This window comes from Zingiber officinale, chromosome 8A, assembly GCF_018446385.1.
Source record: "Zingiber officinale cultivar Zhangliang chromosome 8A, Zo_v1.1, whole genome shotgun sequence".
NCBI lineage: Eukaryota > Viridiplantae > Streptophyta > Magnoliopsida > Zingiberales > Zingiberaceae > Zingiber > Zingiber officinale.
Window position 1 is genome coordinate 129,509,014 of NC_056000.1, and position 24,550 is coordinate 129,533,563.

General features: G+C 42.7%; 2 protein-coding genes across 2 annotated transcripts; one reads left to right on the forward strand and one right to left on the reverse strand.

Annotated features, from left to right (window-relative positions):
* Positions 1 to 8,926: 8,926 nt before the first annotated feature.
* LOC122011250 lies at positions 8,927 to 11,563 on the forward strand. The gene has a single exon (XM_042567644.1). The coding sequence runs from the start codon at positions 8,927 to 8,929 to the stop codon at positions 11,561 to 11,563; it is 2,637 nt and encodes an 878-aa protein (XP_042423578.1).
* Positions 11,564 to 11,933: 370 nt separating this feature from the next.
* Positions 11,934 to 24,481, reverse strand: LOC122011251 (TOM1-like protein 9). The gene is made up of 11 exons (XM_042567645.1): positions 24,227 to 24,481; positions 23,177 to 23,255; positions 22,067 to 22,165; positions 21,869 to 21,985; positions 21,553 to 21,716; positions 20,231 to 20,312; positions 19,807 to 19,892; positions 19,102 to 19,272; positions 18,509 to 18,773; positions 18,272 to 18,425; positions 11,934 to 12,463 (listed from the first exon to the last, which is right to left on the reverse strand). Exons 1-11 carry the CDS (start codon positions 24,325 to 24,327, stop codon positions 11,934 to 11,936), a joined length of 1,848 nt encoding a protein of 615 aa, XP_042423579.1. The 5' UTR covers positions 24,328 to 24,481.
* Positions 24,482 to 24,550: the final 69 nt, after the last annotated feature.

Genomic DNA, 24,550 nt, shown 5'->3' on the forward strand with positions numbered 1-24,550 from the left:
AGGGGACGAAGGATGTTCATTAGGTGATGGGAGTCGAAGCTCATAGGAGGAATCCAATTGCAGAAGGGATTGTAATACCGACAGGTCATGATGGTCCAAATCCGAAAGATAGCATGAATACCAGGGGAGGTCCTTACCATCCATAGTCGCGGGGAAGAAGCAAGCAAGAAGGGTTGAGGCGAGAAGGATCACAGGCCAGGAACGATCAGAAGGGCAGAGGGGTCGCGAGCTCAGGCCGGAAGATGGCAAGTTGCAATGACAAGGACGAGCACGGAGGAGGAGAGGAGGAGAACGAAGCGTTGGAAAGGAAGCGGCAGATGACCTTTAGGGTTTATAAAGCCCATTCAGGCCTAGGAAGCATCGAGAATCGGGCCGAGTATCTTTTTGGGTAACCCGCCTCGCACCGTCTAAAGGGAAGTAAGCACGGAGGCGTACGAAAAAGGTATGGAAACTGACGTCAGGAAGCGTGGGCCATAAATGCAACGGACAGGTGTCAGCATAAGAATAAACCTATTAAAGATAGGCGCGGCGGGGTAATCATGACAAGGTGTGGCTCTAAAAAAGAGGCATCCCTCGGTAAGGTCAAGCGGGAGATTTTACAGAGCTGCAAAGGCCAGGCGATTCAGTAGGGATTGCGCAAGAAACAGGGCTGATCAGCGGAGGTTAGGAAGGCACGGGTGGGCGGCCAGGGGAGCTGCTTACTCGGAATAGCTAGGCAAGCATCTAGGTGGAGACAGCCCCCAGGCCGGTTCGTTAACCACACCAGCATGCAAAGGCACGCGAAGCTCCCACAAGCTAGAAGAGCGTTGCGTGCCCGGGGCCGAATAAGGTTCAGGTTCCCTCTCTTTCGCCCACATCCTATACTATGCATGATATGCTTGCAGGAAGACGAGGGATGCGGCAGAACGAGCGCAAAACTGGCGAATAACGCCCAGCCCGGTAGAAGTAATTAAGGCGGTGCAGATGAGGCATATGGAGGCTGAAGAGAGCATCACATTTGTGCTACTAGCGAGGAGGGTCCAGCAGGTCTCGGACCAGCGCCATCGCCACCGGTCTCGGACCGGAGTATCATTACTGGTTTCGGACCAGCGCCATCGCCACCGGTCTCGGACCGGAGTATCATTACTGGTCTCGGACCAGCGCCATCGCCACCGGTCTCGGACCGGAGTAACCCAGACTCTCGCCCCGGTGCGAGTTATAAGTGAGCTCTGTCCTCACGTCCAACGACCTTCTTAGGTCGGCTCCCATGCGAGAATTAAAAGTGATCCCTGCGCTCACGCCCAACGACCTTTTAGGTCGGTAGTCCCAGACTCTCGCCCCAGTGCGAGTTATAAGTGAGCTCTGTCCTCACGCCCAACGACCTTCTTAGGTCGGCTCCCATGCGAAAGTGCGCTCACGCCCAACGACCTTTTAGGTCGGTAGTCCCAGACTCTCGCCCCAGTGCGAGTTATAAGTGAGCTCTGCCCTCACGCCCAACGACCTTCTTAGGTCGGCTCCCATGCGAGAATTAAAAGTGAGCCCCGCGCTCACGCCCAACGACCTTTTAGGTCGGTAGTCCCAGACTCTCGCCCCAGTGTGAGTTATAAGTGAGCTCTGTCCTCACGCCCAACGACCTTCTTAGGTCGGCTCCCATGCGAGAATTAAAAGTGAGCCCCGCGCCCAACCTTTTAGGTCGGTAGTCCCAGACTCTCGCCCCAGTGCGAGTTATAAGTGAGCTCTGTCCTCACGCCCAACGACCTTCTTAGGTCGGCAACCATGCAAGAATTAAAAGTGAGCCCCGCGCTCACGCCCAACGACCTTTTAGGTCGGTAGTCCCAGACTCTCGCCCCAGTGTGAGTTATAAGTGAGCTCTGTCCTCACGCCCAACGACCTTTTTAGGTCGGCTCCCATGCGGGAATCAAAAATCAGCCCCTCTGCGAAAATCATAAGCGAACTCGGTGCATATGCCTAACTACCTTTCCGAGAGATGTGCCTCACCTTGAGCAGAGCGTTTTCCATAATCAGGTCAGCTATATTTGGATTTATTTTATGAAAATTGCAAATATGCAGCAAACACGCAGGGCAAGGGGTGTGAAAGGCCATCTACCCTTCTCCTACAGCGCCAATATTAACTACAAAATCAGGTTTTACACGTTCATCTCAGTTGCAGTTTTCAAGCACTACATTGACTTTATTATCTGAAATACATGCATGAAAAGAAATCATGAAGCGACTCTAGGCTCTTACCCAAGGGCCAATTTCTAAAAATATGTTTGTTAGATGAGAATTGAGCAGGAGAAGCTGGGCCAAAAGGGGACGGATCGACGAGCATAGCAACGCCGTTCAGCAAGGGAGGGATACAGCCTAGGCCACAAGCAGAAGCGCCATTTGGCAAAGGAGCCACTGAGACAACTATTCCCCAGGCCAGCTTTTACTCGTGGAAAGAATTGGCCCGGGGGAATGAACACTTCCGCGGGAAGACCTGTTGGGGGATTCGGGAGCGTTCACAGCTTGAGCCAGCTCTGCGCGCAAAGATCTGATGACCGCTTGCTGCTGAGTGATAGTACGTTGCTTATCCTCAAGGCCTGCGCGGAGGAGGGAGAGCGCTTGTTCATGCTCTTGACGCAACAGTTCCTGGATACCGAGTTGACGCTGCAGGCTAGCCTGGCACTGCTCCTTCCTCGTCCTCTCCACATCCACGCAGTACTTCGCAAGGCGGTACTGGTCTTCCATGGAACGTAGAGCAGCTACCTGGCGATCTCGATCCTGAGACACGCGATTCAGCTCACGCTCTTTTGAGACAAGTAGCGTGGTGAGTTCGTTTACCATCACTCGGGAGGGTGGTTGGTCAACTTCCTGAGAAGGAGGAGGAGAATGCATCGTGTGGAGGAGCGGTTGGCGGAACGCAGGAAAGACAGCGTAAAAAAGAAGCGATAGCACGGAGAAGCAACCTTAAGGCTCCTTATAAAGAGGAATGGCAGCTGAATCCAAGCAACTAAGTGGGCGCGGCGCCCCAAGCGGCTGGCGACACAGTAAAGGAGGCATGATATCCCAAGCAACGTGACACAAAAGCTTATGCGTGACGCAGGAAGCAAGGTGCGCAGAGATATGCTGAGATCATAGAGATACGCTGAGGTAGATACACAGAGATCTGCTGAAGTCACAAAGATAGGCCGAAGTCACAGAAATGTGCAGAGGTCTAGTCAGTCAGACTGTCGTCCTCCTTCGACTAGACTTGTGGGGGAGGCTTGTGATACGGTTAGTGATGGAGGGGCCCAAGAGGAAAGGATTAGAAAAGTCCAGGCTATGTGGCGGTCAAAAGTCACGAGGAGGTGGCGGTCAATAGTCATGGCGACTTGGCGGTCAAAAAGGCAGGCTGACAGGGCAGTCAGGGCTCAGCATAGGCAGAAGCAGGTCGAGGTCGGCAGAGCTGAGAGGAGTCAGCCCGAGCCATAGATCTGCGGGCTGAGCAGAGTCAGCCCGAACCACAGACCTGCGGTTGAGGGCCAGGAAGTACAAAGTGCAGGATGCAAGTCGGTATCGGCAGAGCTAAGCGAGGCCAAGAACTGGAAGTATATGCCAATGGGTCAAGCGGCTGATCGGCGGCCGAACCACACACTGCGGTTGAGGGCCGGAAGTACAAAGTGGGATGCAAGTCGGTGTCAGCGAGCTAAGCGAGGCCAAGAGCTGAAGTATAGGCCAATGGGTCAGCGCGTGATCGAGCGGCCGAACCACTGCGGTTGAGGGCCGGAAGTACAAAGTGCAGACGGGCCGGCAGAGCTAAGCGAGGCCAAGAACCGGAAGTATAGGCCAATGGGTCGGAGGCGGCAGAGCTGATCAGAAGTAGCCCGAAGTACAAAGCGCAAGATGCAGGTTGAAGATCAGCGTAGCTATGTCTAGACAGTTAGGGCTGCAGGTCTGCGAGTGGGAGGCCTGGAAATGCGAACCACAGGTGCAGGCTGGCGCGGGGGCACAATGAATCGGGGGAGCTAAGTAATACGGGAGCGGAGAATCTCAACGGTCCGTCAGGGGTAATCATTACATACCAACAATGCGAGCGAAGGCGAAGGTTCCTGAAACGAAAAGATGTCCTCGTAGCCAGTAGTAGCCTGCCAGCTGTCTCTCACTACAGGACAAAACCCAAGTGCGAAGGCGGAGGTTCCTAAACAGAAAGATGCTTTCACAACAAATAGGAGCGCGACAGGTGTCCATGACTAGAGGACAAAGCCGGGCGTCCAACGTTTTCTGACAGGAGGGCAGGTTCTAGCAGGAGGACGGATAAAAGGGGAGAAATCCCTCGTACGCAGGTACGCGCACACACTCTCTCGTCACCTTTTTCCACAACTGTTTTTCCTTTCTGCTTCTCTCTGTTCTTTCTGGGGAAAAAGGACCTGACTTGAGCGTCGGAGGGCCTGATCCGGGGACTTTTTCCCTGGGTTTCGGTCTCTAACGTGGAAGGGGGAGATCGTCTGAGTGTGTGCAGGGTCCTGCAGCCGCATCAGCCACCCGTGGGGAGCCTGCGCCGCCCGCGACTTTCCGTCAACGTCCAGTCCACCGCGACCGGCCTTCGTCCGACTCAGCTTCCGGACGGGATCAGTAGGGATGTAAATGAACCAAATGGTTTGCGAGCTATTCGAAGCTCATTTCAGTAAAAAGCTCGTTTGAGTTCGTTTATTTAGCTTATTGAGCCGAGCTCGAGCTCGATTTTGAGCTCAACAGTTTTATCGAGCCGAGCTCGAGCTTAAGGATATTCTACTCTTGAGCTCACGAATATGTTCATTTATATGCTTATGAGCTTGGGCTCGAGCTTGGCTCGTTTAAAGGGCTCGAGCCCAGCTCATTTAAAGGGCTTGAGTTTGACTCGTTTAAAGGGCTCGAGAATATGTTTGTTTATAAGATCGTGAACTCGAGCTCGAGCTTAGCTCGTTTAAAGGGCTCAAGAACACATTTATAAGCTCGTGAACTTGGGCTCGAGCTCTGCTCGATTAAAGGGCTCGCGAGCATGTTCAATGGTGTGTTAAGTTTGGAAGTTTAATGTAGTAGTTTGAGATGTTCAATAATGTGTTGAGTTTATATTATTTTAGTTGTTAGGTTTGTTGAATATTTATTCAAATAATTTTTCAAGCTCGCTTAACAAGCTTATAAAATGAGCCTATAAAACGAGCCTTAAAACGAGCTCAAAAACAAGATCTAAAATAAGCCTGAAAATGAGCTCTAACAAGTGAGGCTCGTTAACTATGATAATCGAGCTAATAATGAGCCGAGCTCGAACTGTTCGCGAGCTTAGTAATTCCAAAATGAGCTGAGCTCGAGCCTGAATATAACTAAAATGAGCCGAGCTCAAGCTTAATAATGTTCGGTTCGGTTCGGCTCATTTACATCCCTACTAAATGACGACTATAAAACTGAGTGTCTTCGCCATCAACAATCGAACGACAACTATAAAATCGAGGGTCTTCACCATCAACAGTCAAACGACGACTATAATCCGAGTATCTTCGTAATCAGCAACCGAATGACGGCTATAAAATCGAGGGTCTTCACCATCAATAGCCGAACGACAACTATAAAACCGATGATCTTTACAATCTGTAGACGAACGGTGACTATAAACCGAGTGTCTTCGCCATCAGTAGCCAAACGACAACTATAAATCTGAGGGTCTTCTCCATCAACAGCTGAACGACAGCTATAAAACTGAGTGTCTTCACAATCAGCAACCAGACGACGACTATAAACTCGAGGGTCTTCGCCATCAGTAGCCGAATGGTGGCTATAAAATCGAGTGTCTTCACCATCAACAATTGAACGGTGGCTAAAAATCGACTATCTTTGCCACTAACAGCCAAACAATGGTTATAAAACCGAGTGTCTTCATCATCAACAGTCGAACAGAGGCTTTAAAATCGAGTATTTTCACCAACAGCAGTCGAACAGTGGCTATAAAATCATGGGAGGACATCATCAAAGTCTATGAGCAGCCCTAAGTGGTAGAGTGCTTGATCGGAAAGAGAGGCTCAAGAACATATTAATGGTCCAGTCAATCGTAGTTACAGTCTCCTTCGACTAGACTTAAAGGGGAGGCTTGTGATCTGGTAATAATGAGAAGTCCCACTAGGGATAGGTTAAAATAAGGAAGACCGGCTGACGTGGAAGACAGAGTCAAGCAAGGTATCTAAGTCGGCTGAGTGGACCGAGCACGCCCGAGTGGACCGGCTACAGCCGAGCAGATTGGGTATGACCGAGCGAATGGTACCAGCGTAAGAGACAATTAAGTCGGACTCCCCCCTACCGGGTAAAATTGCCCTTCGACCACAAATAAAGGTAAGCAACAACTGGTGTTATAGACCGAGTACCATGCCCAGTCAAAACGGGAGGACCGACGACTATTAAGAAGTAAGGAAAGAAATGAGTCGGCAAGTCCTAAGGACACTACCGAGCGGAGGCAACCCAGCCGAGCAACTCCGGTCAATTTCACATGACCTTGCTAAAATATATTTTTGTATCTTTTTGGGAGTTTGTGCCGCTGACAGCAGGGCATGCCCAATAGATAATCGTACTTTAGAAACTTCTAGACTATCACATTAGAAAATTGCATGACTGCTTAAGGAATGATGTCAAGGATATTTTTTGACTTGTCTTTTCCTAGGATACTTAGGAAAATGTGTCTATGCTTTGGGATGCGTGCATGAGCACTACAGTGACACTATAAAAGGGGGTTCCCCTCTATAGGGAAATGTATACACAACTTCGTCTTTCTACATCCTGTAGTTACAGTTCTCCATTTCTTGATATCACCAGAGACTAACTTGAGTGTCGAAGGATCAACGCCGAGAACCCCTTTCCGGTCTGACACTGACATTTTGTGTTGTAGAGCTACGTGAAGTCTTCACCGCGTCAACTTCAAATCCACATTCTCAACTTGTCATCTTTACTATTTCTAGACAGGATCAATATGTTAGGATCAATATGTTAGGATTTCTGAAAAGAAAAGTTTCCATTAATATAATAAGAAAAAATTGTTTTAAATTAAAAATAATAATAATTACATAAGATACTTGAAATAAAAATAAAAAACATTAAAAATATTTGATTAAATTTAAATAATATTGATACGGCGAATAATGGGGGCCCTTGAGGTAGGATTCAAAGTCAAGGAAGCCATATGAGGTGGTGGTCAAAGTTAAGGAAAGATCAATGCTCGGAGATAACACGATTATTTGTTTGGGCCAGGTGACCTAGCTAATCAGACCTCTGGTTCGATCGGATTCCTAGTTCCTCAAGATTGATGAAACCCGAAGCTGTATCCGTGCCATGTTGAGCAAAGTTCGCTTGGACACTCGGGGTGGAGCTAGCACAATCACATATTTCGGCCTAGTGGTCTAGTTGCTTGGACCTATAGTCCGATCAGATATGCTAGGCATATGATCCGACTGGACTCTTTAGCCGAGTGATGAGGGAAAGCCGAGTCTGCTTGGTCACTCGAGGCGAAGCTAGCACGGTCACATATTTCAACCGAGTGGTCTAGCTGTTCGGACATATGGTCCGGTCGAATATGCTAAGCATACGGTCCGACTAGACTCTTTAGCCAAGTGATGACGCAGAGCGGAGGCTAAGTTCTCAAGAGGATCCTCATTCCTTAGCCGACCCGACCCCGTTCGTGAATAAGGTATGATCAAACAGAAAAAGGCACCTGGTCAACCTATCCTCTAAACATATAAATAGTCCACCAACTCGACGACTTAATATGTCTTTTTGGTATTTTATATAACAATTGTAGAGTCAGGGGAATATTACTTGGGTCGTTTGTGTGAGGAAGTTTCTACCCTACAAAACACAGAAGTGGTGGACCCATTTTTGAAAAGTTATCAATGTCAAAAGGGCCAGTATTTTTTTAAAAATACCTCAAGATTCATGCACAAAGAAAAAGTGACACTATATAAGGGAGTTCCACCTACACGTGCAGGTACGCAATACTACGTTACGCAAGTTCATGCACTGTTCATTACTACTACTCATCGTTTTTTCTCTCGATCACTCATTTGACTTAAGCGTCGGAGTGTCTGCATCGGAGATCCCTCCCTAACCAGGTTGCTGAAATTTTTTCTTCCCTCTACTTCTTATTATTTGACACGTAGGGTCACATGAAGTTGTCTTTCTTCTAGCTCAAAGTTTTCACATGGTCCAATATACTATCTTTCTCGTTTAAGATAAGATCAAATATATTTATGATTATGATTGATAACTTATTATGGTAGGGATAATTAATGCAAGAATTTTCTCATGTATTATCTGACAAGGGGTAAATGAATGCAATATTTTTTTAGATGGCAGGCTTTGTTTGGTGCAGGATTTGAAGTAGATGATTTCATAGGCATGATTTTATTTTATTTTATTTTTTTTTTTTGGGCTGACCTATAGCTCAGGATGGACCTAAGGTAAATCCTTCTGTTTCAAATCGTCAAAACAACAATTTTAAATCATGATCGGATCCTACTAAAAGATGAATAATTAAATATATAAAAAATTTTAAATTTTCAGTTGTCGTATTCATAAGACCCTGTAAGCACGGTGTCTTCTACCTAGTGGAGATGACACCCTGAAGAAGTTACATATACTTCCATTGACTCGAGCAGCACATACAATAACAGCGTGAGTTGTTTATTTCTACCCTTTCCTTTTCTAACTGATAACTATGTTTGTTATATTTTCCTCGACTTGGACTATCATGCATTCAGCAAAGATCATTAAACTATTGCCCAATCTCATCCCTCTTGGAGCAACATGATTCACAAATTTTGTTGTACTTCTTCCATCTTCATCCACAAGTATATTATATTCTCTATAAATAATAAATTTTATTCTGCTTCTTCGTATGTCATAGTTTGTATAAACAATCCAAGCATACTTCGTTGGTGTCAACAAGACGTACTCGTTGCTCACTGCCATGCATCACCTGAGGATTCTCTTCCTCATCCTGGCTTTCTGCACCGTTTCCTCTGCTTCGGCGGCTAGTCATGGCGAGATCTCCTACGCCGAGCACTGCGGGGACACCGTCCCGGAATCAGAAGCTACCGCCCTCGTCGTCAAGCACTTCGACCACATCTCCTTCCGTAATGGGTATTTCTCTGGCGGCGCCGGCCTCTTTAGCCAGGTAGACACCTCCGCGGTGTTCGCCCCGCCCTCCGTCAACTTCCGGACCAAGTCCCTGCACAAGACCAAGAAGAATGGCACCTTCCGGATCCAGGCAGCCATGACGCTCATCGGCGCCTCCCAGAACCGGACGCAGCGCAGCCTGCGCAGGAGGCGTTCCCATCGCTCGCCCCACGCAGTCGTGGAAGAAGCCACCTTCGACGACCTCGCCGGCTTCTGGTCCGAATCCACCGGCAAAGTTTGCATGGTCGGCCGTGGTGTCTACAGCGACGCCAAAGGCAAATCCCTTCTTCTCTCCGCTGTCCTGATCCTGAATTTTCCCACGGTTTCCAACTTGAACACCAGCTTGATTGACGGCGAAGTAGAGATTTTGAACCGCGTCGGTGCGCCCAGCAACTTCAGTTCCATCAAGGTTTTAGCTTATTACGCCCCAAACCCCTATCACTTCACCATCTTCCCACAAGCCACCAGTTCATGTTCCACTGTCAAAATTGATCAGGAAGACTCATTAGAAATCGAACCTGCCATAGCTTGCGCTTTCCTCTCCGCTCGGGTGTTCAGAATAGACTACAAGAAAAGCGCTGACTGCCCGGAGGGCAGTTGTAGACCGTTAGGCAAAAGCCTGGGATTCACCCTTCGATTCCTTTCTTTGAACCCGGTCTTTTGCCTAGAGAATGGTTCCAGAAATTTCTACCTTGACTTCTCCAACTCCAGTAGCTATTCATACGATATGCCTATAGGACCTGAAAGGTCCTTGGTTGGTGAAGCGTACTGGGATCGCCAGAGGAAGCAGTTCTGTTTGCTAGCTTGTCGTGTGATCAACGCAGATTTGCCGGAGCATCCCCATGTGGGTGCCTGCGACGTCGGACTAACTCTGTGGTTCCCGACGGTCATGACACTGAAAGAAAGAAGCAGCGTCGTGGGTCGCATCTGGAGCAACAAGGACAAGAAAGATGCGGAGTACTTTGACATGGCCTCCATCCATAGTCTGAACGATGGCCGGAACAGGATCCATGGTCTGAAGTACAATTACACCGAAGTGGATTCGGTTCGAAATTCTTGTAGTAATGGGATAACAACCTCCTCTAAGTCCGGTCATCAAGTATATCCAGGTCCAAAATCATTGGGTGGCGTGAGATTACACATAAACATGAGGGATTCTAAAGGAAAACGGACGTGGAGGGAAGCCAATTTCTTGTCAGTAGGAGACTCTGTTTTTGAATATGATTACAGAAGGACGCCAGGCATCAGAAGCTCGGGTGCCGCTGACACAAGTATCCGGAACGTGGGTTTTGAAATAACCAACAGATGGAATCCTTTTGATGACGACGACTTCGAAATAAACGAGCTTGCAGCTGAAGGTGTGTACGACTCTGCAACTGGAAGAATATGCATGAAAGGATGTCGATACCCGAAGCAGCTAGGCCAGAATGGCACCCTGGATTATGAGTCCATCGACTGTGAAATATTGATCAGTATCCAGTTGGCTCCGATTGATGAAGATGATGAGGTCCGCCTCGATGGAACGATCAATAGCACGAGGATTCAGTCCCAGCCTCTCTATTTCGATACCATAAATATTTCATCAATTAACAATATGGGAGGAATCGAAATAGATCGATCTGTTTGGAGAATGGATGTGGAACTCATCGTGGTTATCATCACTCTAACGTTTTCTTGCATTTGTATTGCGCTGCAGATCTTCCATGTCAAGAAGCAGCCGCACATTCTTCCCTCCGTGTCCATCACAATGCTGCTTGTGCTTGTCCTGGGCTACACAATCCCTCTGTTGTTCACGAACCAGACGAGCGGGTCAGCTATGCTTCTGTGGACGAGGAACTGGTGGATTTCTGCTCATGAAGTGATCGTGAGGATGATATCGATAATAGCTTTGTTCTTGTCCTTGAGCTTGGCTCAGATGGCATGGTCATCGAGATCAGCAGCAGCAGAAGACAACAGAAAACTATGGGTTCAAGAGAGGCGTGCGCTCAAATGGTGCTTGCCTCTGTACGCTGCAGGGGCGCTGCTCGCGTGGCTTCTGTCGTCCGAGTGGGCGGTTTTGATATCTTACTTTGGTTTTGTGCTCGATGGATTCTTGCTTCCTCAAATCGTCTTCAACATGGCTCAGCAGTCCAAAGGGAAAGTCCTTACGCCATTCTTCTACGTGGGGATCGTGGTGACTCGAGCATTGCCTCACTTGTATGATGTATACCGATCTCGAAGCTACGTTGCTATACATTCGACCAACATTTACGGAAGTGAAGAATGGGACTTTTACTCCACGGCGTGGGACATCATCATTCCTTGCGAAGGATTGCTGTTGGCTTCGATCGTATACCTGCAACAACGGTTTGGCGGTGAATGCTTGGTTCCCAAGAGACTTAGAATGCGTGTCTATCAGTATGAAGAAGTGACTGGTGCTACTATCTAAAAGTGTGCTAGTGATTTTACCTTCTTTTTGTGTGTTATGAAAGTTGTTTTACGTGATATTACTCTGGTAGCCAGTAGAAACTTCAACTGTCATAACTTATCTTGTGTTTTGTAACGGTTCTGTTGTCGCATGGTCAAAGTACATTAGCACAGTAGAGTAGAATATATATATATATCGTTCAGAACCAGTAAAACTTGTTCGAAACACAATGACAGATACTAGAAGACAATGGCACTGTTTACAAGAAATAGCATGAGAAAAAACAAAGAATATATGCAAAATTCATCTGGGGAAAAATGCAAGAAATGGCAGCAACAAACAAACAATATATATATATATATATATATATATATATATATATATACCCACCTTATCCATGAGTAGGCTTATTTTGCTTTGTTTTAGCCATGGTAACAAGATCACCAAAAAGCTTATCCTCGGGACGGGATGGCTTGCTTGAATGCTGCAGATAAGATGAGGATGCTGGCACTTGGTAGGATGAGGTGTTACTTGCGTATGCACTATGGTCTTGGACAGAAAGCCCGTGCATTCTGTAGGAGAGTTCATTTGGAGTTGAATAAGGATATGAGGATCTCGTTGGGTCGTAAAATTGAGTGTCTTGTTGTTGCCCATATGCATAGCCTGACATGGCTCCAGCACCGTGACCTCCAAGCATTTGCTGCGGATACATGGCTGTCATCTGGCTGTTCTGCAGTGGAGGATACATGCCTGCATAATGGTTGCCTTGTTCGATCTGAGGTTGCATCCCTGTGAACTGGGGCAGCACACCACCAGGCTGGCCGGGTTGAGGAGATTGATGGTGCATATCAGGCAAATCACACTGGGAAGGTTGTTTTTCCCATGGCGGTGGGGGGAAAGCTCCATCTTGGTCATCAGCACCTGTAAAAAAATCAAATAAGGTTAATAATCAAGCTAGTAGATAGAGAATTCTGTCCGAGAGTTTTTGGTAGAACAACTAAACAGATTGGAACAATTTACAATTTTAATTTCAAATTGCCAGACTCAATGGCAAAAGAAAGCTTTACATGTAAGATTTTGAGAGTGTGATATACCCAAAAAGAGCAGGTTCAGGATACACCTTGGAACACAGTAATTATGCAAGCAGATTTACGATATCTTATGTATAAATTTCTAATTGTGTGAATTGTGAAGATAGAATATTCAGCAAGATGCATGCATTCATATATAACGTTGCAGTAATGATAAAGCATCTCCCTAGGTGACCTGGTTGATAAGGGAAGTCAATGCATTGCCCTAAAACCCCAAATCTTACAATGGAGGAAAGTCAATATGTCGAGAATATAAATTATTTAGGAAAGCTCTGAGGTATAAATTATGCTAGCTAGCTGTCTTGATTATTTTTAGCAAGCTTTAATTAGCATTAATTATTCTTAATTGTTGTAAATCATTGAGCTGTAATTATGTTGTAAATTATTATAAATACAATTTCAATAGGAGAGATTATTATGCCCTCAAGTCATCTCTTTCAAGTTGGTATCAGAGCCATCCTTCCCTGTCCAGAAATTTCTTAAGCCAAAGCCATGTCTGAACACTCCAGCGAATCCACCACCATTCCTCAGTCCTCCTCACATCCCGCCCAGATAACCACCATCAAGCTGAACGGCGACAACTTCTTACGATGGCCGCAATCAGTGAAGATGTATATTCGGGGCCGAGGAATGATGGGCTATTTAACGGGTGAAAAGAAAACTCCATCGGAAAAAGACCCAATGTATGCTACATGGGATGCCGAAAATTCCATGGTAATGACATGGCTCGTAAATTCCATGGAAGAAGAGATTGGCGCAAATTATATGTGTTTCCCTACGACATATGAATTATGGGAAAACATAAATCAGATGTACTCTGATTTGGGGAATCAGTCCCAAATCTTTGAGTTGACTCTCAAACTTGGTGAATTGCGGCAAGGAGAAGAATCAGTCACCAAGTATTTCAACTCCTTGAAGAGGATCTGGCAGGACCTTGATCTTTTTGATGCATATGAGTGGAAGAATGTTGAAGATGGACAGTACCACAAGAAAACAGTGGAAGACAGTCGTATCTTCAAATTTTTGGCTGGCCTCAATGTTGAGTTCGATGAGGTAAGAGGAAGAATCATTGGTAGGAGACCACTACCATCCCTCGGTGAAGTCTTCTCCGAAGTTAGAAGGGAGGAGAGCCGTAGGAATGTTATGCTTGGCAAAAAAGGACCTACGACTATCATTGAAGGTTCAGCCCTTACCTCTACAGGCTCAAACATACGCAGAGGCACTGCCAATCTACGTAAACCAGAAGAAAAGTCAGTTCTGTGGTGCGACTTTTGCAACAAGTCACGTTACACCCGAGAAACCTGCTGGAAAATTCATGGCAAACCTGCCAACTTTAAAAGCAAATCAGGTGAGAAAAATGGGCGTATCTTTCCCACTGCGAATGAGGCAATGACTACTGCCAGCACCATCACAAAAGAGCATCTGGAGCAACTTCTAGCACTGTTAACTTCAAACCCATCATCCAGTACTCCTAATGTTTCTGTGGCGCATACAGGTAACGAAATAATTGCCTTTCCATGTGGTTTCGGAATTTCTGCTCCATGGATAATTGATTCTAGAGCATCTGATCATATGACCAATTCCTTGAAATTGTTAAAATTATACTCACCCTGTCCTGAAAATAAAAAGGTTAAGATTGCAGATGAAAGTTTTTCACCTATTGCCGGAAAAGGTTCAGTCCAAATTTCTGAGAATATAGATCTTAAGTCTGTTCTCTATGTACCTAAACTTACATGCAATCTTCTTTCAGTCAGTAAATTATCCAAAGACTCTAACTGTCGTGTAGTTTTTTGTGACTCTCTTCAGGACCGGAGCTCGGGGGAAGACGATTGGCCGTGCTAAAATGGTGAATGGTCTTTACTACTTTGAGGACATTTTACCTAGTAAGGAAATTGTGCAAGGACTTAGTAGTATTAGTTCTCTTTCTGTTTATGATCAAATAATGGTTTGGCATTGCCGTTTAGGTCACCCTAGTTTTTCATATATGAGACATTTATTCCCTGATTTGTTTAAAAATATGAACCCCTTAGATTTTCAATGCGAAAGTTGTATTCCTGCAAAAAGTCCTCGTAAAACATATGTCTCTAGACCTTACCTTGAATCAAAACCTTTTTACTTATTCCACAGTGATGTGTGGGGACCCTCAAAGGTAACTACATCATCAGGACAAAAATGGTTTGTAAGCTTTACCGATGACCATACTCGACTCTGTTGGGTATTTTTGATGAGAAACAAGAATGAGGTTGAGAAAATTTTTAAAGAATTCTACAATTTGATTGAAAACCAATTTCAAACAAAAATAAGTATTTTGAGAACAGATAATGGTACAGAATATTTCAATCAATCTGTAGAAATTTTTTTGAGGACAAAAGGCATCTTACATCAATCAACCTGTCCTGATACTCCAGAACAAAATGGAGTCTCTGAAAGAAAAAATAGGCACTTACTTGAAGTTGCTAGGGCCATAATGTTTTACATGAATATTCCAAAGTAATTGTGGGGAGATGCAATTCTAACAGCAACTTATTTAATTAATAGGATGCCTACTAGAGTTTTAAACTACATCACGCCGTTGCAATGTCTGAAAAAATACTTCCCTGAATCTCGCATCAATTCTGATTTACCCCTTAAAGTATTTGGTTGCACCGCTTATGTACACAAACCTAAGAGATCACGGTCAAAATTAGATCCTAGGGCAGAAAAATGTGTTTTTATAGGCTATGCTGCAAATCGGAAAGGCTACAAATTTTTTTGTCCTCTAAAAAAATGGTTCTTTGTAACAATGGATGCCACTTTCATGGAAACTAAACCATATTTTACCAAAAATTTGATTCAGGGGGAGAATCTAAGGGAACCAAATTTTTGGGAGATAACTAAAACTCTTCCAAATTTGGTTATTGACCAACCTCAAAAATCTCAAAATGAAAATAATGGGGAGTCCGAACCCATAATTGTCAACCATGAAATTGGTCTATCAGAAAAGGAAATACTTCGAATGGAAAAAAATCGAAATATCCTTGAACCTTTGGTTTATTCTAGGAGAAATGTCCTTGGAAGAAGTAGAGATGAATTAGCCATTCCAGCACAAGCCTCATTGGAAGCCCCGGGCGAAGGAACACTGAATACTCCAGGTACCTCTTTTTCCCCTAACTCACATGAAAACTCCACTTTACCTATTATTCTTGAGTCTACTAGTCCAACCTCAATTGTTCCGCAAGAAAATGACCCTGACAACCTTGACCTCCCCATTGCTTTTCGAAAAGGTACCCGAACCTGTACCAAACATCCCATTGCCAGATACATAACCCATGACCATTTATCCGAATCACATAAGGCATTTACTATTAATATTTCAAAACTTGTTGTACCTAGAAACATTCAGGAAGCACTGGAGGACAAGAATTGGAGATTAGCAGTGTTTAAAGAAATGAATGCCTTACAGAAAAATGGTACTTGGGAAATTGTTGAAGCACCTAAGGATCAAAAGATAGTAGGGTGCAGATGGCTCTTCACTATAAAGAGTAAATCAGATGGGAGTGTAGAGAGATATAAGGCAAGGCTTGTAGCAAAAGGCTTTACGCGGACATATGGAATAGATTACCAGGAAACATTTGCTCCTGTCGCAAAAATTAACTCAATTCGAGTTCTTCTGTCACTTGCGGTCAATCTCAAATGGCCCTTATATCAGCTGGATGTTAAAAATGTCTTCCTAAATGGAGATCTAGATGAAGAAGTACTTATGAGCCTCCCTCCAGGTTTTGAAAGAAAGTTCGGAGTCGGAAAGGTGTGTAAACTGAAGAAGGCCTTGTATGGTCTAAAGCAATCCCCAAGGGCATGGTTTGAACGCTTTGTCAAAGCTATGAAGCGACTTGGTTATGTTCAAAGTCAAGCTGATCACACCATATTTTACAAACACTCAAAGGAAGGTAAAACAGCTGTGCTTATTGTATATGTTGATGATATTATCCTAACAGGGAGTGACTACAAGGAACTTGAAGAACTTAAAGGAAAGCTTGCAAAAGAATTTGAAATCAAGGACTTGGGAGTGTTAAAATACTTTCTTGGCATGGAGTTTGCAAGGTCCAAAGAAGGTATATTTGTCAACCAACGAAAATATGTCCTTGACTTGCTGACCGAAATTGGTATGCTGGGATGTAAGCCAGCTGAGACGCCTATGGAGCCTTACATCAAACTACAACCAGCAGCGACAGAATCAGTAAAGGAAATGGAGCGCTATCAAAGACTTGTCGGGAGACTGATTTATCTATCACACACTCGGCCTGATATAGCATTTCCAGTAAGTGTAGTTAGCCAATTCATGCACTCGCCTGGGTCTGAACACTTCGATGCTGTGTATCGGATCCTAAGGTATCTAAAGAGAACACCCGGTAAAGGACTTCTGTTTAAAACCAGGGGACATCTACAAGTTGAAGCTTACACTGACGCTGACTGGGCAGGAAGTCTAACTGATAGAAGGTCTACTTCGGGATATTGCTCGTTTGTGGGTGGTAATTTGGTCACTTGGCGTAGCAAGAAACAAAATGTGGTAGCTCGAAGCAGCGCAGAGGCTGAGTTTAGAGCCTTAGCTCATGGAATATGTGAAGTTTTGTGGATCAAGAGACTATTATTGGAATTGAAGATATCAGAGTTGGCACCAATAAAGATGCACTGTGACAACAGAGCAGCAATTTCAATTGCACACAATCCAGTACTTCATGATCGCACAAAGCATGTGGAAGTCGACAAGCACTTCATCAAAGAAAAAATAGACAATCATGTGATTAGTGTGGACTATATTCCCACCATTGAACAGGTTGTTGATCTACTTACAAAAGGGCTACACAAGAGACAGTTTGAATGTTTAGTAAGCAAGCTGGGTATGGAAGATATCTTTAAACTAGCTTGAGGGGGAGTGTCGAGAATATAGATTATTTAGGAAAGCTCTGAGGTGTAAATTATGCTAGCTAGCTGTCTTGATTATTTTTAGCAAGCTTTAATTAGCTTTAATTAGCATTAATTAGCTTTAATTAGATTTAATTATTCTTAATTGCTGTAAATCATTGAGCTATAATTATGTTGTAAATTATTATAAATACAATCTCAATAGGAGAGATTATTATGCCCTCAAGTCATCTCTTTCAAGTCAATGCATTGACACAACTACAATGTACGTGTCCATGAGCATTCTGCAAGATCCATCTCAAGTCCAATTAGGGAAGTGGTTAATACAAGTCCCCAGGGCATAGCACAGCTGGGGGTGCGTGGTTTTATGGCCGAGAGGTCCAGGGTTCGATCCTCGGATGTCATTACCTGGAGTTAGCATCCCGGCCATGCGCTTTCAGCTGTGTACCCGTATTTACCTCCCTTCATATCTGTAGGATCAGCTCTAGGGGGATCGTTGATGTGACGGTTCCATATTTTTTTTAGGGAATCAGTTAATACGGTATAGCCCCTCAAACATATGCCACTGTAATTCAGAAACTGGAGAAGTTTAATACCAATTCCAGGATAAACAATGCGTTTTTTTTTTGGATTTTCTGAAGATTCAGTAAGGACAATACTCATGTTGTCAAGTCAGATTTAATTAGATGAAGAAAAGCAACATAAAAAAAATTCGGATAAGGCACAAAGGTCTTACCATAACCAAGTGCCTGCTCCTGTGGATTATATCCTGCTAGTTGGCCATTCCAACCAAGGCTTAGCTGGACTCTTTGGCCATCACTTGTCTGCACAACTTGACTTGTTTCTGAGTTTAGGCTATCTCCATCAGTAAACTGTGCATGCTGTGGCTGCTGAACATGAGGCAAAGGTTGGATTCAGCAGATACACATGGCGGTGCCGTAAATGAAGAAATGGTTTGGAAACAGTTTGCTACCTCATTGTTATTAAGGTGTGTGTTACCAGAAGAAAACATGTCTGCAAGTGCCAAGGCTTTCAGGTCTGGAGATGAATTATTAACAGGTTCGCTGGCAGGAACAAGAGCTAGCATATTCTCTGTTGCAGGTTTGTTGAAGTTTTCGCCACTGAGAAGATCCATGAGATCAGCTGAAGAGGAAACTGAACCATTGGATGAAGAAGGAATAGGCAGGGACAGTTGAACCGGGGACTGGCTACTTGAATTTGTGTTTGTAGTTGGTGACCTATGTTATTAGTTATATTTAGTTAATGGAAAGAAAAAGAAAGTAGTGCCAAATATCAAAAAATGTGGATGTTCTTCAGACTCCAATCACAGAGTAAACATGGTCTGACAACAGTGTTGATGAATAAAAGGGTGAAATTTGTGAAGATATTATAATAATAATAAAACTAACACCTACAACCTACCATAGAAATGCACTCCATACAGAACGATGATGCCAATACTCACTTCAGAATACCTTGTCATGACAATTTCTCCCAACTGTTCATGTAGAAACAACTACAGTGCAAGTAGGAAGATGACAGATCATTAAAAAGCAACTTGAATACCTTTGATCTGTCTCTTTGCTAGCTGAAGGATCATCAATATCAACAAGTGCTTGAGGAGACTTGTGTTTCTCCTCATGAACAGCAAGTCCTGCAGCAAGAGCATCATGCTTTGAAAGTACCTTCTGCAAATCATCATTCAAAGCAAGTCCTTGGCTAAGCAGCTCCTCATCTCTGCTAAGAATCAAGAATTAATGTGATCATGGTTGAGTAGCACAAGCATTCTGAAACCTCAGTAACTAGGATCAAGTTAGCACATGAAATTTGAATATTTCATGATTACATCTATGGATGATCAATTGAACATACATACAACTAACTATGAATTTAAAACAGCAAAATCAAGAAACAAAAGTCAATTGTAATACACTTAATCCAACAGTGGGTTGTTGTTTGATCCTCAAGATCAGAATTGTGTGCATGTAATGTAGAGCCATTATGCACGAATGTCACATCTCACAATATATAGTTGCTTTTTTTTAAGTACAATGCTTAAAAGATAACAGAAAGCATGCAACGCATAAGAAAAAATGATACAATAAAGTGAAACAAATATACACTCTCATCTTAGCGTACTCATAAGAAAGGTAGAGTTAAGAGGAAAATAATGCAACTATCACATGTTTTGGACAGAAATATAATTGAGCATCTTTCTATTTGTCTTTGACAGATTCACCAAACATGGATAGCATAGATGAGAGGGCTTACGAAGTCGTGTTCACAAGATGCACAACTCTTTGTCTGTAAGCACGGCATTGACTGACAAGATCAACTATTACCTCCTGTTTAAGGCCCTGGATCATAGACATCTTCTAGAAGTTAATAATGTAGCAGCTCTGCAAATCAACATAAAAAATTCCCAAACCTAAAGATAGAACAAACACATAGATCATTATCAACGATAAATTGCAACTGCCCTGCTTAAAGAGAGTTCAGCAAGAAACGAGCTTAAAGACATCAAAATGTGAAGAGTAACACTTGCTCATTCATGTATAGCTACCGTGACCTCCTAAACATAAGGTTACAACCAAGATTTTACCGTCTTCAAATTTAGTTGTCAATCTTAAAATCATTGTTTTGGGAGGCAGCTTGACCACAAATATCTTCAGAAAAATATAAAAATGAACTATACCTCTTTGTTTCCAGGATCAAAGGCGTTCAACATATCTGCAAGAACATCCATGATACTGCGAGCATTTTGAATTTCTGAAAGGCTGAGAAGAACATTAGTCTTTTAGTCCAAAATTACATGACCAGAAACGGTGATCATAATCCTCAATGAGAAAAATTGCAGTAATGTCCAAATAATAGAATTGAACAGATAAGAGTTTCTATAAGAATGAGGAAAGGACGCCAGGTCAAATTGCATACTTATTGGTACATGCCTGGACAAGCTAGCTTGAAAGAGAAAAATAAAAGGAAATTTGACATAAGCCCAATTGAAGGGCAGATAAATATTTCTAGTTAATTAAAATGCTGCAAGCTCAAATACATGAAGCAGTGACAACCAAAGAGGAGCATATGGCTATAATGATAAATTAGAAACTTTAGATTTCTATACTGCAGACTGTCTGTTGTTTACATATTGAGTCATCCTCATCAACTATATGCAAAACCACATCTTAAATTAACTAAGTCATTTTTCATTATATTAACTAAATCTTGGTTGGTCTTTCCCTTTATCTTGTAAACCTTCTACTCTAATCCATTCCTTCTACTAACTATAGAATATCCTGATGTATTTGAGCATGTTCAAACCATGTTAATCTATCTTCTCTCGCTTTATCCTCTATTAGACCTACATCTTATTGCTCTTAGAAATAATAATTTTTATTAACTTTCTAATAATCTCACATATCCATTTACGCACCCTTGTCTTTGCTATATTAATTTTACTAGTAATGCAAACTTCTATCCATAAAGTATGATGAATCATACAACGGTATTATAACATTTTCCTCTTAACCAAAGGAGCACACAAAGATCACATAAGACTCCAGAAGCTTCTTTGCATTTCAACTACCCACTCTCTGTTCTTCAACACTATTCCTTGTTCAATAATTAGTTCAAGATAAAATACATACAAATCCTTGTCTTATCACTGAAATCACATTCCATATGTTCAATTTTACTTTTATTTATTTATTTAGTTGCTAATTTTTTCAAAACAATTCAAAAATCAGGGTTAATTCACCTACTATCAGTAATAACAAAATATCATCTTCAAATAACGGGTTTATCATAATTATGATTAGCAAGTTCAAGGTTCATGTAGTACCAACAAATATGGCACTTAGCCACAACATAAACTGCATCATGGTGGAAGGAAAATAGACAAACACGAACATCATAATGAAGACAAGAGCCATAATCACACTTCACAAACAGTAAATTTGTTACTAACACACACACACACACACACACTAAGGGCTTGAGGAAAAACAGGTAAAGTACCTCAAGACAGGAAAATCAAATGTAGGTTTAACTGAAGATCCAGGTGCATCATTCTGATAACCATGACCTCGAGCTGATGGAGGATAGGGTTGCAAAGGGGACGTCTGTGGAGTATATGCAGGAACAGACCTCTCAGATCTTTTGGGAAAAACTGCTCCGGCTCTCTGTTGAAGAAAAAATTCATCTTAGATCACGTAAAATATTAAGCTAAACTTGGCATGAACTTGTCCAAAATCATGAATAGTTAGAATTGATAAGTTATCAATCAAATATTTGTCTACGAGAAACATGCAACATAGTAGCAAAAAAAACATACCAAGAGTTCCTGATATGCTGCATAGTACTGAGGATATCTTGCTTGTGGACCACCAAGAGCTTCTTGCCAAGTATCTATCAATGCAAGTATCTTTTCCTTTACACGATGATCAGGGTGCTGTATGAAGATATCAGGAATTAATCCAGCGGCAAGAAAGTAATGTGCATTAATTGAGAAATATTTAAAAGTGGAATAAACCTTCTTAGTTACAATCTTGACCATCTTGTGTAACAAATCTTTCTCAGCGACATACATATAAACTATGTCGCCACAATTCTTCATCACTGTTTCTAATAGCTGTACCATGCAAATTAGATAGTAATTTCAGGGTACAAGGAATGGTGAAAACAAGTTAAGACAAAGCAGAGATGCTAATTATCCACAAAGAATGGAGAGACATAAATTACGATGTGTGAACAAAAAGTTGCTAATTACTATCCAACATTGTGTCATAGAGACCTAAGACACAGTGACACTTGTTATTATGCTTATATGCAATAAGGTATTGTTACCATTGGTCAATTCTGAATTGCACAGCACAAAGAGAACGTAGACTTAAGTCATGTTCAATGTCAAATTTAAAACAACAAAGGAACCTCCCACTTCGCAAGATGAGAAAATGTGATTTGCCGGTCCATTGCTAGACTAGTCCTTAATGCCTAATATTGTTTAGGGCAGTGGGGTTTTGGTCACTTCCCATGCCTAAGATGCCCAAAACCAATTTGATAGGATAGTTTTGAAAATGCAGTGCACCTGGATAAACATGGAAGGAGAAAAAAAATCTGATTCTATCGGATCCAAGGAGACATGGGTTTCTATTGCTTAACAAGGAACTGACTTCTTTCAATCTTTTGCATTGATTAGTAGAGCATATGCATCTTCCTTTACTTCCAAATTAGATTCATAATCAAGATAGTTTAAATCAATGGGCCTAGGCTCCTCAACTTGTTATCTCCTTTTATGACAAATTGTAGTCATCACCAAATTCAATATATAATCGTAAGTTCATAAGTAGTTCATTGCTAGTAAGTAATTCAATAGTTGCAATTTCCCATTATAATGGAACACACTATCACATGGAAACTATATGTACTTAAATATTTTAAAATTATTCAGAAAAGGAGACTATTGGTAGAAACAAGATCTGGTAAGATTACAAATTTACAGCTACAACACTATAAAAGTTACCATGTCCAACAAATAAAGAAAGAAATGCATTGAGCAATCATGTTAAACCAAATTACTGGATCAAGAAGTCCCAAAACCAATAGCAAGTAGACATATATAGGAAAAACTATGAGCACTTACTGTCAGCGCAAGACATTGAACCTTCAGATTCTTACTCCCAATACGTTTCCTGATGATCTTTACTGCATCTTTAGCTTGCCTAGTAACCCAAGTCCAAATAAGGAAATTAATTCAATATTTAAACATATTAGGACATGAAAGTGTATTAGAGGAAGTTATGAATAAATATGAGGTTGGAATGTGACAGTCCTTTATTTTCAGCTTACATGATTAAATTTCAGTAATCAGCTTACATGATTAAATACGTTTTCTATCTGGGAACTCAATTGGGTTGCCATAATCAACCCTAATTAAGACTGATGTTGCCATCATAACTCCCTAGTCAATGGTATGTGAGACCCAATCCAATAGGAGGCTCTCTGCCTTTATAGGTTCCTTCAAATTGAAACATCTCACCTAGAACTAGACATGCTCTACTCTGATAAAATAATAATAATAATAATAATAATAATAATAATAAATCACCCATTAGATTAACTTGATAAATCTGAAGCACCAGCAGGAAATACTTAAGCTCAAGTTAACGACAGTTTGCTTGACTAAGACTTATCAAATTCCCTAATTAGCTCACAACTCTTATGCGAGATTAATATAGGATGCTACAATTAGAGACCTTAAGGATAAATGAAAAGCTATACAGTGGGGATACAAGAATAATTACCTACATATCAGTGTTCTCTTAAATGTCTAAGCCATCTGCTTCCTCATTCTAATCTAATTGCGTGCTACTAATGGTTTCCTTCATCACAACGATCCAAAAATACCTAATTAAAAGATTGCGCAAACTGCGTCATCCAAAGCCCCTACCTTGCCAACCGTGACAAGAAACACGTATCACCAGCTTCTTACTTATCTGATTGAGAAAAATTCAAAGAGCAATGATCGTTAACATTTTCACCAATAATGCGATCGAGCTCAATGCAGGGAAGATCATATACCAAGACAATGTTGAAATAACAAAGCAGGTACAGAAATCAAAATTAATCAACAAAAAAACGTTACGGCGGGCAATCGAACAGGGAAAAAAAATGCAGTAGAAAGGTTACCCACCCCGGATCATGGTTAAGGATACTACAGATCTCGAGATTCATTGCCCAGTCGGGGCCGATCAGCATGTCACTCGTGGCTCGATCCACCAGCGCACCCGCCATGAAGGCGACCAATCGGAATTCAGGCGAATCTAGGCACCCTCCCGCCGAGCGATCGAAACCGAGGAAAGCGAGGGGCGGGAGAAGGAGAAAGAGTACCTTCCCAAAAGGTTATCGTTTCCCTCAACCTTCTCTCCATTGCCTTCTCTTTCCCTAAAAAAAAACTACTACGCCGATATTGAATGCCTAAAGATACACTTTCTTCTATAAATAATTTGAATTCCTT

Coding starts and splice junctions, on each gene's coding strand:
- LOC122011250 (XM_042567644.1), top strand. CDS start 8,927: ATGCATCACCTGAGGATTCTCTTCCTCATCCTGGCTTTCTGCACCGTT.
- LOC122011251 (XM_042567645.1), bottom strand. CDS start 24,327: ATGGCGGGTGCGCTGGTGGATCGAGCCACGAGTGACATGCTGATCGGC. Junction 19,893..20,230: donor TTGATCCTGGAAACAAAGAG/GTATAGTTCATT, acceptor TCTATGATCCAG/GGCCTTAAACAGGAGGTAAT. Junction 19,273..19,806: donor CATCTTGTGAACACGACTTC/GTAAGCCCTCTC, acceptor GATTCTTAGCAG/AGATGAGGAGCTGCTTAGCC.